At 38.3% G+C, this 18,707-nt stretch overlaps 2 protein-coding genes across 3 annotated transcripts in view; one reads left to right on the forward strand and one right to left on the reverse strand.

Moving 5' to 3' along the window:
- LOC139473495 (carbohydrate sulfotransferase 11-like) overlaps positions 1-18,707 on the forward strand; it is a 78,873-nt gene that overhangs the window by 14,275 nt on the left and 45,891 nt on the right. The window lies entirely within an intron of this gene.
- The window catches only part of LOC139473470 (sodium- and chloride-dependent glycine transporter 2-like), a 32,966-nt gene that overhangs the window by 13,271 nt on the left and 988 nt on the right, over positions 1-18,707 (reverse strand). Inside the window, exons 1-10 of one of the 2 annotated variants that reach the window (XM_071256064.1) lie at positions 18,407-18,483; positions 17,135-17,293; positions 6,269-6,392; positions 5,726-5,857; positions 5,192-5,386; positions 4,550-4,595; positions 3,929-4,061; positions 3,385-3,519; positions 1,536-1,639; positions 948-1,072 (exon numbers count right to left, since the gene is read on the reverse strand). In XM_071256064.1, coding sequence (XP_071112165.1) covers positions 948-1,072; positions 1,536-1,639; positions 3,385-3,519; positions 3,929-4,061; positions 4,550-4,595; positions 5,192-5,386; positions 5,726-5,857; positions 6,269-6,392; positions 17,135-17,143 — 1,003 coding nt within the window. In that variant the 5' untranslated portion in view covers positions 17,144-17,293; positions 18,407-18,483. Of the gene's footprint in view, positions 1-947; positions 1,073-1,535; positions 1,640-3,384; positions 3,520-3,928; positions 4,062-4,549; positions 4,596-5,191; positions 5,387-5,725; positions 5,858-6,268; positions 6,393-17,134; positions 17,294-18,406; positions 18,484-18,707 lie in introns of those variants that run through there. The other variant, XM_071256063.1, reaches the window with a different exon arrangement.

Consider the following 18,707-nt stretch of genomic DNA (forward strand, 5'->3'; position numbering starts at 1 on the left):
CATAGTGTTACAGTCATTGAGAACAATGCCATATTGTTACAGTTATTGAGGACCATGCCATAGTGTTACTGTAATTGAGAACAATGCCATAGTGTTACTGTCATTGTGAACAATGCCATAGTGTTACTGTAATTGAGAAAAATTCCATAGTGTTACTGTCATTGAGAACAATTCCATAGTGTGACTGTCATTGAGAACAATTCCATTGTGTTACTGTCATTGAGAACAATGCCATAGTGTTACTCTCACTGAGAAACAATGCCATAGTGTTACAGTCATTGAGAACAGTTCCATAGTATTACAGTCATTGAGAACAAGTCCATAGTGTTACAGTCATTGAAAACAATTCCATAGTGTTACAGTCATTGAGATCAATTCCATAGTGTTACTGTCAATGAGAACAATTCCATAGTGTTACGGTCATTGAGAACAAATCCATAGTGTTACTGTCATTGAGAACAGTTCCATAGTGTTACTGTCATTGAGAACAATGCCATAGTGTTACAGTCATTGAGAACAGTTCCATAGTGTTACTGTCATTGAGAACAATTCCATAGTGTTACTGTCATTGAGAACAATTCCATAGTGTTACTGTCATTGAGTTCCATAGTGTTACTGTCATTGAGAACAGTTCCATAGTATTACAGTCATTGAGAACAGTTCCATAGTGTTACTGTCATTGAGAACAGTTCCATAGTATTACAGTCATTGAGAACAATTCCATAGTGTTACAGTCATTGAGAACAATTCCATAGTGTTACAGTCATTGAGAACAATTCCATCGTGTTACTGTCATTGAGAACAATGCCATAGTGTTACGGTCATTGAGAACAATTCCATAGTGTTACTGTCATTGAGAAAAGGATATTACTCAGACATAGTATTTGTGAAAGAATCTTCCTTAGTGCCTAGCTGTTATTGAGTTGTATGTTTCAGCAGTATCCTACCTCCAGCCGTGACATTGGCTACAGGTACTCCCTGTATGTTAGCCATGTAGCCCAGTGTCGAGAACACCACGAACCCAGCATAGAAGCTCGTCAGGCAGTTTATGATTGGAATCATTATGGCATCCCTGTATAAACAGAAACAACGAAAGAATTATTGAATTATTATCATTTACAGATATAAATAAACTAGAGAAAACTGTGGAAGACATTTATATCAATAATTTATGTGCAGTCTCTAGCTTTCTGAAAAAACAAACCTATAAGATTAAAAAGCATGAAAACAGTAATTATATCTGGGTCTTAATGAACTTATCAGAGCATAGATAGAGAATGTGAATACACGAACTATGTTCCCCTCTGTGTTTGTTTTGTGCAGCAGCGAAAGGCCACCTCAAACAGAGAGTTTGTACCAAGGTATCTAATTATAAGAATATTTTACATCTACAACTTGAAAACTCGCGATCCGAAAACTTATAATAGATATGCATGTCATTTGATCGTAGTCACATTTAGAGAACCAACTGGGGTAAAAACTCTCCCTATATCATTTCTGGTAAATATAACTTAAGGCTAATTTTGGAAAAGTACCTTAGTACGTTGTTAGAGAATTTGTTGTAGCTTGCCATGGCAACAAGGCCGCCCTGGCAGGCGCTGAGCGAGAAGAAGATCTGGACAGCAGCGTCGCTCCATACCTTTAATTGGGAACATTGTATCATATCCTAGTTACATCACTAGATCTGCGGGTCTACTTCCATAGTCTTAGACCCCGTTATGTTCTATCTGGGTTCATGGAATGGAGACAATTTATGTCTTATCTGGTTACATATAATCGAAGATTTATGATATACCTCGTTCCATATACTAGAAACCGTATACGATATTCCTCGTGTCATATTCTGGAAACGTATACAATATACCTTGTGTCATATACTGGAAACGTATACAATATACCTTGTGTCATATACTGGAAACTTATACAATATACTTTGTGTCATATACTGGAAACTTATACAATATACCTTGTTCCATGTACTGGAAACGTATACAATATTCCTTCTGTCTTTTACTGGAAACTTATACCATATACCTTGTGTCATATACTGGAAACTTATACCATATACCGTGTGTGATGTACTGGAAACATACGATGTACCTTGTGTCATATACCGGAAATTTATACAATATATCATGGGTCATATACTGTAAACATACAATATACCATGGGTCATATACTGGAAAATACGATATACCTTGTGTCATATACTGGAAACATACAATATACCATGGGTCATATACTGGAAACATACGATATACCAAGTGGCATTTACTGGAAACATACAATATACCATGGGTTATATACAGGAAACATACAATATACCATGGGTCATATACTGGAAACATACAATATACCATGGGTCATATACTAGAAACATACAATATACCATGGGTCATATGCTGGAAACATGCGATATACCAAGTGACATTTACTGGAAACAGTTTACGATACACCTAGCTTTCTTATTGGAAGCACTACACGATATATCTGATGCCACATACAGCAAACCTAACACGATAGTCACTTAGTGTCATATACTGAACTCCGTATACGATATACCTAGTGTCATATACTGAACGCCGTATACGATATACCTAGTGTCATATACTGACCACCGTATACGATATACCTAGTGTCATATACTGAACACCGTATACGATATACCTAGTGTCATATACTGAACGCCGTATACGATATACCTAGTGTCATATACTGACCACCGTATACGATATACCTAGTGTCATATACTGAACACCGTATACGATATACCAAGTGTCATATACTAGAAACCGTTTACAAATGTAATGTGTACCCTATCAGAAAAGAAATTGTCTCAAGAATTTAATTCGTACTTTTCTTTTAACATGTAAATGTCGTGTTACTAGTCCTTATAGAAACGACCGTATTTGTCCTGGGCTTATCTATATAATTGTTTTGTTTTGCGCCAACAGGGGAAGGATTGGCAGACATTTAAGCTCTTTTTATCATTTTGACTATTCAATGTGACATATAGGCGCTTAGCAAGACACACACACACACACATACACACACGCACGCACGCACGCACGCGCGCGCGCACACGCGTGCACACACACACACACACAAACACACACACACACACACACACACACACACACACACGCACACATTAAACATTACATTTCTTACGTATGTCATATATTAATGGCATGTTATATTTGTTCAGTACATAGAGGCAGGAAGCCTGTACACAACTTCCACAGCCCCCATGTCAGGAAAGATTGCTATTTGAAAGACTTTACATGCAGCAATGTATCATGTTAATCAAAACTTTGTAAAAATACGTAAACAAAATATATACACCTTCTCTAAGTTTAGAATGAACCTTTCCTGGAGACTTACCGTGGCATCGGTGAGCCTGTCCCATTTTGGGGTGAGGTAGAAGATGATTCCGTCGATAGCGCCATCAAGCAGCGCTCCTCGAATCAAAAGGACTGTCAGGAGGATGTAGGGAAAGATGGCCGTGAAATATACAACCTGAAATATGTACCATGAAATAGACAACCTAAAATAAATACCATGAAATAGACAACCGGAAATACCAAACTTAAAGTACACAACCACACAACCATTGTGTTCCTCCAGCCGAACGTGAACAGAAGCATGCCCTTATTTTTCACTGTTTTCAGCAACAAACTATTTAGCGTGTGAAGTGGTGTGTAGAATGAACCCAGGTGAGTTCGGACAACCTGCAATGAGGTAATGCCCAATCAGCTGTACATCATTGTCATTACGACATTTACGTTCCATCTATTCGTTAAACCTATGTCTCATGATTTCTTCATCCGAATGATTTCCTTGCATGTAAACGTGAACCATACACATGTTTACACATGTGTTACTTCTATCGGAAGCCCTGTTTCCTCAGACTGAGCGAGTGCAATACCTTTCCAAGTGACTGGATCCCTTTGGCTAAGACAATCATCACGATGATCCAGGCGAGAAGGTTGCACAACATTATCTGCCAGTTGATCTGCCCCGTCTCCGCTATACTGGCCGTTTCTTGTAGCACAATATCTCTGGCAATATGTAGATGTAAATGTAAATGTAAATAATAATAATAATAACAACAACAACAACAACAACAACAACAACAACAACAACAATAATTATAACAACAACATCATCATCATCATCAACAGCAACAATAATGATAAAAAATAATAATGATGCGCTCAAATAACAGTTAAACGATTTACAACAATATATATTTGAGAGGGTTCTATATATTAGAACCCGGTATTTTCCTTAGTTGTACCAAACCAGGTGTATGTCCATACCTGTTGTCATCTCCACTATGTTGCTATACATTGGGCACTGAGGTTGTGGTATTTTCGATAAAAAGATAACTGAAGCTACTTTCAACAACAAAGCCCCCACAGAACACTATTTACGCGTCTATCTATACCTGTACACGCACCTGACTTTCTGAAAAAAACCCACATTGCAAACATTGTAACTGCAGGCTTCAACTACTCAACAACTTTCGTGTGAAAGTGTACCTCACCTGTAGTATAATTCACTCGATGATTTTGTATCCCCCACCCAGCCAGCTGAAACACAATAAAACAAGCCAACTGTCATGTGCTTAAACAACAATCAGCCTTTATATACATCAGCATTTTATACTGAATCCTTCTTGGTGATGATAGAATTATGAAACAACCGGCTGGCCATTACTCAGACCATAGGCCAATCATATGCAATTGTTAAAGGGAATAGTTAATGTGCTATCCTGCAATATACATTTAAGAAACTAACAGTGATAAAGAAGATAATATAACTAATGAAAATACTAGAATCATTATCATCTAATTATCAGTATTACTGATAACAATATTATTATCCATTGGCATGGTTATGGTGAAATTATTTCCAGCATAACAACGCAGTGTTGTAAATAATCGACGATGACGTCAATGTTTATAAATAATGATATACCAAGTATGTCTCACAACACTTGAAACAACACAGACAGTGTGCACTCAAATTTCATTCTCAGCTCCCTAGGGAGTCTCAGCTCCACCCACTTGTATACTTAATCTGACAAAAGAGTCAGAAAAATGTACTAGTATCAGGTACGTTACGAACCGTGCATGAATAGATATATAGATGGGTTTGGCTATAACGTTAAGTTTGTACTACGTACTGCAGTTAATTCCGGTGGCGTTGTCATAACCTGGGGTGATATTTCTTCCGTATGTAAGGCATTCACATTGCGAACATTTCGACCATGGCACCACATCCGTCATAGAGGCAAATAAGTAGTAAAGTCCCCAGGCAATGATGACGTCATAATAAATGCAGATGACAGTCGACACCAACACTCCGGCATAACCAATACCTGGATATTAACAAATACAACTGACATTATCAGACGTGTGTGTGACGTTGGATATTCACGTAGTCGGAAATGTCATAATAAGTGAAAAAAACGCTTACATTTATTTTGATGCATTTTATTTTCATCAGTATTCCTCACGGTCGTTTTGTTATTATCGATTTTACAAAGCGACCTTGACACATTTAGAGCTAGTGTTTTTTAAAAAAAAGGACAGTAACCTTTTTTCTCATTCATCCAGGGTGGGAGAATAAGGTGTGTTTAACATGTCCTTGCTCGTATGTTGTATAAATTCAGAAATTCTTTGGACAGATACGACAGCACTTGAGGCATTGTTCTAACCTTTCATCGCTGGGTTTATATACCAAATGCTTATTGGTCCTTTCGCACCAAACTGTCCGAAGGCAACCTCCAGGCCAAATATAGGGATGCCAAGAAAAACCAGACATATTAAGTAGGGAATAAGGAAAGCTCCTGAAAATAATATAAATAAAATTACGGAATGATCATATGTCATAAACAATCAGTAGCAATTCACAAAAAGCTGATTTTGCCTACATAATATCAGCTGATATATATTTTGAATATACGAGCACGTTATGGCAATGAGTACTATGAATCTTAAATGTGTACCTCGGAGACATTCTTTTCAAATAAATCCACTTTGCACACGTAGCCTGTGTTGTTTGAACGGTTCCGTTTAATTTCAACATTTATTATCCAAGTTGAATCTCAATCATTTCTAAAGATATCACTGTTTCAATATTATCTTCCATAAAGTGGTAATTAACTATATTAGTAAAAATGTGATAACCAATGAAGCTACAGTTACATCTGAAATATTACATTCATCATAAATTTAAGAAGATGCTAAACACTACAAACCTCCTCCATTTTTATAACACAGATATGGGAATCGCCACACGTTGCCAAGGCCAACAGCATACCCAACCAAGGTGAAGATGAACTCGATCTGTCGACCCCACTGAGCCCGCTCTTTTGGATCCTCCTGCAGATTAAGGAAGGACAGTATATGACAGACTGTAGTAGTACAATATATAATTAATAGTAGTAGTACAGTATATGACAAACTGTAGTAGCACAACATATGGCTGACTGTAGTAGTACAGTATATGACTGACTCTAGTAGTACAGGATATGACTGGCTGTAGTGATAAAATATATAACTAACTGTAGTAGTACAGTATATGACTGACTGTATTGGTACAGCATATGGCTGACTGTAGAAGTACAGCATATGGCTGACTGTAGTGGTACAGCATATGGTTGACCGTAGTGGTAAAGCATATGGTTGACTGTAGTGGTACAGCATATGGCTGACTGTATTGGCACAGCATATGGCTGACTGTAGTGGTACAACATATGGCTGACTAGTGGTACAGCATATGGCTGACTGGAGTAGTACAGCATATGGCTGATTGTAGTAGTACAGCATAGCATATGGTTGACTGTAGTGGTACAACATATGGCTGACTGTAGTGGTACAGCATATGGTTGACTGTAGTGGTACAGCATATGGCTGACTGTATTGGTACAGCATATGGCTGACTGTAGTGGTACAGCATATGGTTGACTGTAGTGGTACAACATATGGCTGACTGTAGTGGTACAGCATATGGCTGACTGGAGTAGTACAGCATATGGCTGATTGTAGTAGTACAGCATAGCATATGGTTGACTGTAGTGGTACAACATATGGCTGACTGTAGTGGTACAACATGTGGCTGACTGTAGTGGTACAGAATATGGCTGACTGTAGTGGAACAGCATATGACTGACAGTAGTGGTACAGCATATGGCTGACTGTAGTGGTACAGTATATGACAAACAGTAGTGGTACAGCATATGACTGACTGTAGTGGTACAGTATATGACAAACAGTAGTGGTACAGCATATGGCTGACTGTAGTGGTACATTATATGACAGACTGTAGTGGTACAGCATATGTCTGACTGTAGTAGTACAGTATATGACTGACTGTAGTATTACAGCATATGGGTGACTATAGCAGTACAGTATATGACTAGCTGTACCAGTACAGTATATGACTGACTGTAGCAGTACAGCATATGACTAGCTGTACCAGTACAGTATATGGTTGACTGTAGTAGTACAGCATATGGCTGACTGTAATGGTACAGCTTATTGCTGACTGTAGTAGTACAGCATATGACTGACTGTAGTAGTACAGCATATGACTGACTGTAGTGGTACAGCATATGGTTGACTGTAGTGGTGCATATGACTGACTGTAGTAGTACAGTATATGACTAGCTGTACCAGTACAGTATATGGTTGACTGTAGTAGTACAGCATATGACTGACTGTAGCAGTACAGTATATGACTGGTTGTACCAGTACAGTATATGGTTGACTGTAGTAGTACAGCATAATGAATGAATGAATTTCTTTATTTTATTTCCTCCAGAGTTGAATCCGAAGATTTTACATGGGCAAATACATTATTTACAGAACATCAATGAAATTACCTGACTATATACAAAGAAATCATGTTATACACTGCTATGAATAAATAATTTACGATGTACATTGTAAGAGCAGTAAAGTGTTTAGGAGATGATATACATAAGGTGTTTCTTTAAATTCCATATGAAGTGGCAGAAAGTCATTATTATGCTTTGCCAAGTATCGTAATCAAGTTTGTTTGTCAAGTCATGGACATCTGCACCGAGAAAGAATGAAAGCATATCATCATCGTCAAGCATATCTATTTTCACATATACATCTACATCAAGTTTATCAATCAGGCATGAGAAGAACTTATTTCTGTCAGGCATAAACATTTCACAGTGCAAAATAATATGGCAATCATAGTCATAGCAATGTCTATTGCAATGGTAACATTCTTTCGACACTTTTGCTCTTGATCCGATTTTAATACAAAGTTGCAGGGGTTGTCTTAGATGTGGATAGAGATACATTACATTATAAAAACATGCATTTGTAACCGTTTATGAATTTTATGGTATCGTGAAAGATCCGGTCTCTGTGCTAGTGTCTCTCTCCAGATGTACTGTTCATTCTCTGATAGACGTCTGATTACAAGAGCTCGCCAAGCCGATTTTGTTGGGAACGAACCGCTATCAGTATATCCCTTTATATAGTTATCCAAATGGTATTTTTTAGCAGTATATAGAAGGATGTTGCATATGCTTACTGGACGGCTACTATTGACAAAAGCGTTGGTAGCAATGTGAGCACAAAATAGGTCTTTTGTTATTGAGTTACAATCGTTATTGCAGAGCCTTCCTAATAATTGCAGTCTACATTTATCAATGTAGCCATTCATTGACCACATTCCCAAGTTAGAAATAGACGAATCGGTTGGATGTCTTTTACCAAATCCTTGTATATGACGAGCAAAGTAACGTAGTAGTACAGTATATGACTGACTGTAGTACTAAAAGCCGATCTTTTTCATCCGTGTAGATGTCAGATGGGTGTCACACAAGCCAGTCTTGCCATTAAAGCTGATATGGTAGATGCATCAGTTCAATACGGTGCATCAGTGATACTGCGCGGATGTGTTTCCCCGTGCACCTTCATTTTCAAATATTTTAAAATCAGGTATTGTAGGTATAACGTTCTGGCGCAAATGTAGTTGAATATACCTGTTGTAATTGGGAGTGGTAACCAGTTTGGTGTAACCAACTATTAGTTACTGCACTGACAAAGTAACAAGCATAACCGAGGCATATATATGTGATTAGAACCCACGACCCACAGGTTCCAGGAGCTATACATCACTTGGCCACCTGTACTGTGTTAGGTGATAAAAGTTATTATTGGTTTTAGTAGGTGTGCCACTAGTAGTGTGCGGTCTTAATGAATCCAAGCATACCTTCATATAAACCTAAAAAGTCCTTCACACGTCCATAACAGAATGCACTCGACCCTTAAACATAACCAACATGCATTACAGCTCTATACCTGAAACTGTACAAGGTTGTGTATAGCCAACGCCTACGTGTTGGATGTACACATTGTTAACCTCAAAGGCTTACATTTACTGAAAATATAACGTATGATGGTTTACTTGTCCGTGACAATTACCCTGACATTAAGCTAAGCTCGTTGAGGAGCCGTACAATTTGTGAGTGAGTGAGGGACGTTTACTACCATATGCGTGTCGTTTTCTTTGCTGTGTTGCAACATGAGCATATTTCTCAAACGGTTTTCTTTATTTAAAATCTCTGCACTTGTTCACAGCAGACATAATTCAAAATTAACATCGTTTCTAGTTCCAAGACAATCAGTAACTGCACTATCGGCTCACTGGAGTTTCTTGTCCATCACTAACTTGAGTGTCTGGTTTGTTGACAGGCCGCCGCTGCATGACAGGAGTACTCCTGTGCGGCGTTAAGCAACAAACACTAACTGTTTTGTGCCAGTTGCATGAGTGACAGGTAGGACAGGTAGGACAGGTCATGCTTACTGCTCAATTTGCCGTTACGACCAAAAAAATGGAAACTGTTTCGGCGGATAATCGAGATTTTCTATTCTTTTACACATTACACATTAAGGACTTCACTTTTGTGTGATATAATATAATAGACTTCAGACGCAGATCTCCTTAATGTGTACCTAATGTATGAATAAAGATTACAACTTATTAAAAGAAATGTAGTTAAACCTTTAACGTCAGTAGAATATGTTTAAAAGAACATGTTTGTCTGTGCAGTATTTACATGTGTATGCATATGTTAACGGTGTTATAGGTGTTGTAAATCTGCCAACGTCAAGTTCTAACTCGGTATGGGTTGACTGTTTGGTTGAAATTTGTGCTGATTGTCAAAGACGCAGTCATATAACGTATTAGTGTTGGTGTGTACAGAAATTACAGTTAAAAATACAAATAAATCAAACAGAGAGACTTTTTTACACACTGTGTCACACAGTGTTACAATGACCAATGCATGTTTTGTTACATCATGCTGAGTCTTGCCTTACAAATAGGCTAACCCCACTAAAACTACAACCCAAAATAACTACACTGATATGTTATCCCAACTGGCTCATCCCCTATGTAACCCCGTCGTACACACATTCCGTTTGTGTGTGCTGTATCTAGGAAATTACAAATCTCTTTGATATTTCGAACTCTACATGAAGCCAGCTTATCAAAAAGTAAATATACCCCAGATGGTTGTTTAAATTCAATCGAAGGACTGATCCTTGAGATGTGGGACATTGAGTGGGTTGGCTGTATCGCCGTTGTGCGTTCAGTTATACCCGGTGTGTTGGCCTTGTGTCGGAGAATAATCCAAAATGAGGTTGTTAATGTTAATTACTTTCACGAGTAAGTGAATGAGTGTAGTTTTACGACGCTTTTAGCAATAATGCAGCAATATCACGGCGGGCCCCACCAGGTATAGGCTTCACTACCTGGTCAGGGTAGCTAACTTGGTTGATGTCATCGTATCCGAATTGCGTAGATCGATGCTCATGGTGTCAAACACTGGACTGTCTGTTCCAGACTCGATTAATTACAGACAGACTTCACAAACAAACAAACAAACATACAAGCAATCTTTCGTGTAACCCCTAAGTAATCCTGGCAATATGGCTCACACCTCATGCTATTGGTCCCTGGTTTGTCGAGTGTACGATACATCCACACACACACACACACACACACACACACACACACACACACACACACACACACACACACACACACACACACACACACACACACACACACACACACACACACACACACACACACACACACACACAAGCTTCGGAGTGTCGCTACTCGTGTTTTACTACTAGTGCAGGGCGATATTCTTTACGATCCAATATTACTCCGGCACAAGAAACGTTTCTGAACCATTTCAGTTTGATTGAACATTACTTATATATCGCATTTGCGTGTGGTGATAATTAGAAAAAACCAAATCAAACGAAATGTCTTTCTGTTGTATAAATGAAGATTGAGTGAAAACTACACCAGTGCGTAGTAGAATGAACGTTCGGTTATGACGTCACGATTGAAAATGACTTGTATGTTTGGAATAAACTTACAGGAGGAGAGGAGGTGGATGAAAGTAAAGGGAGAGGAATATAATATTTAATCTCTATCAATTGATCACAATATAAATAAATAAACAACAATGAGGCAACCGATATCATTTTCGAAATAAAATATATGAGTATATAACACGAGCATGGTTAAATGTTTGCACTATATATACCACATGCCTTCTAAATAACGTAGCGTATGGTTGAGGTCATTGGGGTTCCTGTTCATGTGTACACAGAGTAGTTATGGCGTACCCGGACTGTCCTTGTGTTTCCATTAGCAAGTTACTTGGCAATGTTGGTATGAAAACACACTTCACACATGACCTTAGCCATGTACCTACTAAGTATTCAACAAATAGTTTGATTTTTTAATCAATCCAAATATTACAATCAATGAATCAAGTATTGAAGCATGTGACTGTATATAATAATGCCTATAGACCCGAAACACGTGCATACAATATAGCATGTGAACAATTTGTTACCCTTGTTGGTAATTGTAATTGTTTATTCACAAAAAGTGTTAGGCCGTAGGCCTATTACACAGAACTATTTACAGAGAGATGGAGAAAAAATAATTACCACTATTTTACATATATATCCATATCCATACACATTCATACACATACGCATGCATATATACAAATGAATATTTAGACTGTATGTAATGAACGAAGTCGAAAAGCTTTGTAAACGTAGACTGATAGATTTTGTATGATTTTAAAGTTAGTAGATGACATAAGAGCATTAAATTTATTTTTAGAAGGGGTTGTAAAATATTTAGGAGGAATGTATTCAGCTCTTAAATCATTATAAGCATTGCATATAAGCGCAAAAGGATATTCGTCCTCAATAAAATTCTGGTTACAAATCAAACACAGTCTCTGTTCTCTAACATCATCAGCAAACAACAGTAGAAAAATCTGTACAGTGTCAGGGTGTAGCGGTACACCTGGAGTGCGAAGTTTATACCCTTGTTATGGAACATTCACGTTGTAGAATACATTCATGTATTTCTTCTCTGATGTAGGGGCGGTCGGGTAGCCTAGTGGTTAAAGCGTTCGCTCGTCACGCCGAAGACCCGGGTTCGATTCCCGACATGGGTACAATGTGTCCCCCGCCGTGATATGGCTGGAATATTGCTAAACCATACTCACTCACTCACTCTTCTCTGATGTCACCCCTATGATTGTCACTATATTGGTCATGCCACAACATTCATATACACAATGTCATCATACAATGCATATGTGATTATATACCAGTTGGATAATACACGAACGTCATCCGCTGTTACAAGACATGCATGGTGCGGAGCATCTGCGGATTCATTTGAGTTAATACCGAAATTTAACACCGAGCCTTTTCCTACTTTGAAACATGTATATTACCATGATAATTGTTGCAATCTTCTGGGGCGGAAAAATACCTTGAACTCTTTGCCTGAATAAGTTGATAAACATAACATTATATCCTACCTGCTTTGACATCCACTTACTTCAAAACATAGCTTTATAGGAGAGCTTTACGTGTATTGAGGTCATAGCGCGCATTCGCTCACGAGGTTTCTTCACAATCAAATAAGAGTTAAATGGGTATATACCCTGTGTCACTGATGGTATAAGTAACCGGTATCTAACAAAGGATACATAGTAACGTGTCTATAAATGACGTCTTCCATATTACCCATGTGCTACTACGTTAGGTAAATTCCAACTAATATGTATTCCAAAGAGATTTACAAATTTTGTTTTTCAACCCCCCAGCTGGTATCGTTACTAGCTGTAAGCGACTCATATGGTCGGAATCGTAGAATGGACTCTGCTTTCAGTAGATACATCTCATGATTATTGAAAGGGCTTTGTCGCTATTATTCAAACTATTGCGACAACGTTTCTCGGGAAGCCGGGCAACATGCTTGGTCTGTAAATGTGTAGAAGGCATTCAACATACATATTCATGAAATAATAATATGATCTTGACAAAAACAATAAGCACACAAACATGTACATTGTAGTATGTGTCCAGATACTGACGACACTGTTCCCCACTGCAGCTCCCCCTATCCAAGATAATCATTTTATATAAGGCACGTTATAGTATCCAACCGGAGATACGATCGTTTGTACAACAATAAGACTGTGTTGATTGTGCGTACAACTGTAAGGCAAGGTATTCTTGATCAATGTATGTTAACACTTTCCACATTTACACAACTCAAACATGATTCAGCAAGTATGCCCATCCACGTAATTACGTCTCCCGTGACTCCCAGAATGGATAGTTAGAAGTTTCTACCCGCGTGTCTATGCATGGTAAACATAGCGTAGTAGTCAACGATGTTGTTATCGCTGAGAACTAAGGTGGGACTAGCGCGTCTGACAGGAAATGAGACACTATCTTTTGACACGCCCGCTGTAAATCTATTGAAAATCCAACAAGAACCCACCTATATCAGGAACCCCGAGTTTTATTGATGTTCAAGTGTAACTGTAAATCGTTGATGATATATGTTTGCGATAAGACGTTATTTGACACGACTGTCCAAATGCAGTGAAGACTGTTTAGGCAACGTGACCGAATCATAATAAATTTCAATTATTTCGATATATGTGTACAAGGTTATGATTTTGGAAATAAATTCACTCAAATATGTATTCTCCAATTGCATATCCAAAGAATATTAATTATTAATTATATTCATGACCAGTGTTACTATACATGTGCATATTACACGCCCCTTCTCGAGATATAGAAGATAGAACAACAAAACAATTTAAGTGGATTTAACTTTCAACAGGTATTTTACTATTACGTCACCAGGCCATGTTTATCTATGCTGGGACGTACAGCTATGAGCGGACAATGTTGTGTTTACACACCCAGAAACCAGGGTTCATGGTGTCAAGGTGGACGGGCTTCTACACATCAATGAAGATAAGACGTACCTCACTATTTATGAACGGGGGCGTGGGGATAAGGTATACGTCTTTCACTGCACAGTAGTGGTTTATATCTCATAAATTTCCTAATTGTTTGTGTGGGGGGCTGGGGTGAAATGAAATTTAATGTCACGTTCGTGCATACACGTGCGTGTGTGTGGCTGCGTGTACTAATGCCGATTTTATAGTGCTTGCCCACTGAGATACCATACCGCAGTTTATTATAAATACCCAACTCAGTCACAGTATACTGACTCCGACCCGACCAGTCCTTGTTATAGCCCCGAGCGCTAGACAGGGTAAGAACATATACAATCTTTTATCATATAATGGGTAGGCTTCTCGGCAGGATAAAGCCAACGGATAAAAACGATATCCGTTGGGGTCATATGCGGTTGGGATGCAAATATCAAAGGTCAAGTAGGACTACTTTCACTGTTTATAAACACACATGGCGTAGCCCTCGTCATTCGGCGATCGAGTCAGAATTAACCATCGGGAATCTGGATAAACTACTGGGATAACTGCCATCATTATCAAAAAAACTAATATACTGAAAATCAGTGTCTAACTGTGACGTAGCTAAGGCATTTTATAAGTTTTGGCAACTTTGGAGATACACATTTCGAAAAAATTTTGCGAGGGCACGAGGCCAAGCTAAGCGGGATCAGTAGCCATATCTGTGCTTGTAGACCTCTGCGGCTTGAAACCTTCTCCACAAATAAAAATAGTTGGATTTGGCCGAAATGTGTTTGAATTGTTACCTTTGTTTCGTTTTGTCGCTGTGTGTACATCTGACTACACTTCTTAACTTCATATGACAGGACAGAGCGACTGTCAACAACGTCTGACCGTGGCCCTGACGGCTCATAGACTAGGGTTAGAGTAGCTTCCCTTTGACAAAGGGCAGTTACTCTAGGGGACAGACTGGTGGATTGCCGCGAAAGGCAATTAAAAACAAGTTGTGTAGGGAATAGTTGTTTTGCGTATATGTCGCTTCGTCACTGTATAAGAAACAGATTTCAGTTGGAACTATATGGGCTACTGTCACTGTCCGACTGACACATCACTTACTCTGTGACGTAATAAATATTAATGCGTGCATTCCAGGAAAACTCGCAATGTTTCGGTAATGTTTGTGAGAGAGGGAAAGCGATTTTAAAGCACAGAATTAAAGAATGACATTATATGATAAAGAGGTTATCACGCTTGTGTGTTTGGGGATGGTAAATATCCTGTATTAGGAATAAACACTATGTATTTAGCTCGCCAAGGCTCGCTAAATATAATGGTTATTCCTAATGCGGGATATTTACCATCCCCAAACACACTCGCGTGATAACCTCTAATTACTGTCTGTTGGTATGACGCGGCCGGGGATGGAACCCCCAACCCTACATTCTGTTATAAATCTCATAATCTATTAATGATATTAAGCATTTTTATTCATCAATTTGCATATATTCATGATTTGGTAGGAAATGCAATTGTTTATTTGAAAGTTGGATTTAAACATAACAAGGAGTTTCAAAGATAGCAGCTTCTATATGTTACACACAAAACGTAACAGGACCTCTCCGTGTCCATTCATCACGTGAATGGTAGGGTGTCGAACATGACTTGTATACAAACATACAACTGAAACTAGTTATAATCAGATAAATATAAGTGAAGTCATTGTCACCAGCTGTTCATTTCATCATCAAATGCAGGACAATAGATCCACGTATTATTTGCAAGTAATCGTCGAATATTTTTTGCTAGGCATTTCTAAAAGGATCAATAGTGACATGGAATAAATGTCTCACACATCCTCCTATATACAAACGTGAAATAAATCAGTCTAGCAACATGTAAACATAAACTGTTCTGGGAACTACGGTTGATGGTGTGCGTACATATCGTCACGCCGATGATACTCTAGACTAACAAATAGTCCACGAAATAATATATATATACGGTTGATAAAAACTAATTTTAAAAAAATGAACCCTCAGGTATTTTAAGGAACTCTCTTGTCAATAGCTGAAAAGGGCAAGCTTATTTGCTCATTGAGCTGAGAAGGGATGAGATCTGAATGGTGTGTGTGTGTGTTTTTTAATTAAATATTTGATCTAGGGTTTGAGAGACTAATACAACTCAATCAGTATTATCCTGGTAATGAAATCAAGGATGAATTTTATATTGTTTCTGGGGAATGTTTCTTTAAAGGATAATATGTATAAGTATGTGATGTACTTTGTTTCACTTTATCAACTATTCCGCTACATTTAAACATGTATTCATAAATACTTTGTAACATGTAATGTAGCAATATGAAGATAGCATGTAATTACACACAATAAACTGTCGTCAACTTTACCTCCCAGGCAATTACTCCTGGATCGCCTTCATCTACATCGATTAACTCATGTAATGAAGAAGACCTGAACTAAACAAATCGTAATGACTCTAAAATAACCAGGAACTCACATTCGTTATAAGAAAGAGCGAGGCATGTGGCTTTAGAACCGCCTTTGTCAATGGTTCATAACAGTTTCACATTACAGTTATATGTGTATAAACACCGTGGATAGTCCACAACGGAGTGCTCTATGCATGCAAACAAATATCCGTCTTTCAGTCAACCTAAAAATAAACACGCTTCTTACAGCACATTGTAGTACAAGAGTCAACATCTATGATATGATTCCAATGGCATTAATTAATTAGTAACACCAAGCAATAGGGCTAACTCACCTTGGCCATTGTGAAAACTTTCAAACTTTGATGTCCTTATCCAGCACAGGTGTATAAATGATGAGAATGGGGGGGTGCTTATCTCGTCAACGCGAGCTGATATCACGTGGCTTTGTACCGGACACCGTAATTACGTCGGAGGTAAGTGGCGTAGTGGGTCTTAAACAACCGGAATATATGAGAAGATTAATAATGCTAACTGTTAATACTCGTTATATGATGAAACAGAGAATACATTTTCAGCAGAAACATCTTGTTTCTATATTATTGAATTGAGGCATATAGAGGGAAACACACTTAACTCAATATTTGCTAAAATCGTAATTTTGAACGTGACCTCGTGAAGAAACTATGGCAGTATAACAGAATCGAGAAGTGCAGTTGCATGGTGATATTTGTACTTCTGATCATAAAGATGAACAGTACCGAGTCAATTATGTACTGCATTAAACCAATGACACATTCGACGTATCACCTAGAGTAGAGTCTCCAACACGATCCCACTTACAATATGGATGTAGCTCACTATTGCTCATGCATACATTCCCACACGTTCAGATTCATCAGGTCCGGCAATTTGTTCTAGGGCCATCAACACGTAGTTTGTTGCCCATTTACATCTGTTACACGTGTTGTCTGACTACTAGTTCCAGTGCTAACACTGGTAACACTGTAACATGGTGCTGCTATACTAAATACCTGATCCCTTCATCAAACGTCTTATTCCGTTTCTTACACCTTGCAAGGACCTAAGTACTTGTGATTTGTTACTTTATTAACGTGTTTTATCTTATCTAACTTAACCGTGGCTAAAGCTTGTCCAAATACAAGTCTAAATAAATGTCTCCAAGTGACCAATTGGGTATTAAGGCGATTCAGGCTACGACGCTGACCCTCTGATGCTTCATGTTTCCTATGTATGCACAATTTATTTGTATGTGCACATGAATCATGTTTTCAGTCAGGTTAGTCGAAACGTTCGATAACCTATCCAAATATGCATGCAACTGCAATGGTCATATGAAATTAAAGTCATAAACATGTGCCGTATAACAGTTTTCATTTGATTTCAACATTGTTTGCATTTCTCTGTCAGAATACTCAATTCGATAGAGACAGATTACAGTCATCGTATAAGCTCCGCATTCAGGATTCTCCGTGGCCCTTTAAATAACCCAGTCTAGAACAGGCAACCCAGTGACTTAAAGCAGGGGACAACGCCCCCACCCCGCCACCCCACATCCCTATCAATGTACGAAAAAACACACTCACTCAGGTCATAGAGCCGGAGCACATGATTCCCAGTCAAACATTAGGTACTTTGGGGCCTCTCCAGATATCGAATTTCCACAGGTCCACGACTAAGTGTTATGTAAATTATCCACATCAATCAATATGAAAACACCCATTCAAGTGAACTATATAGATAACATCTGGTTTATTCCATTTAGCGACGCTTCCATGTAGATTCTAACACCGTTATCAAGCTAGAGTGAGAACGGTGTAAGGGTCTACATCGAAACGTAGCTAAATGCAATAAAACAGAAGTTGTTATCCATAAAGTTGTATATTT

Source organism: Haliotis cracherodii, unplaced genomic scaffold, assembly GCF_022045235.1.
Source record: "Haliotis cracherodii isolate W230 unplaced genomic scaffold, xgHalCrac1.p SCAF_29, whole genome shotgun sequence".
Classification (NCBI taxonomy): Eukaryota; Metazoa; Mollusca; class Gastropoda; order Lepetellida; family Haliotidae; genus Haliotis; species Haliotis cracherodii.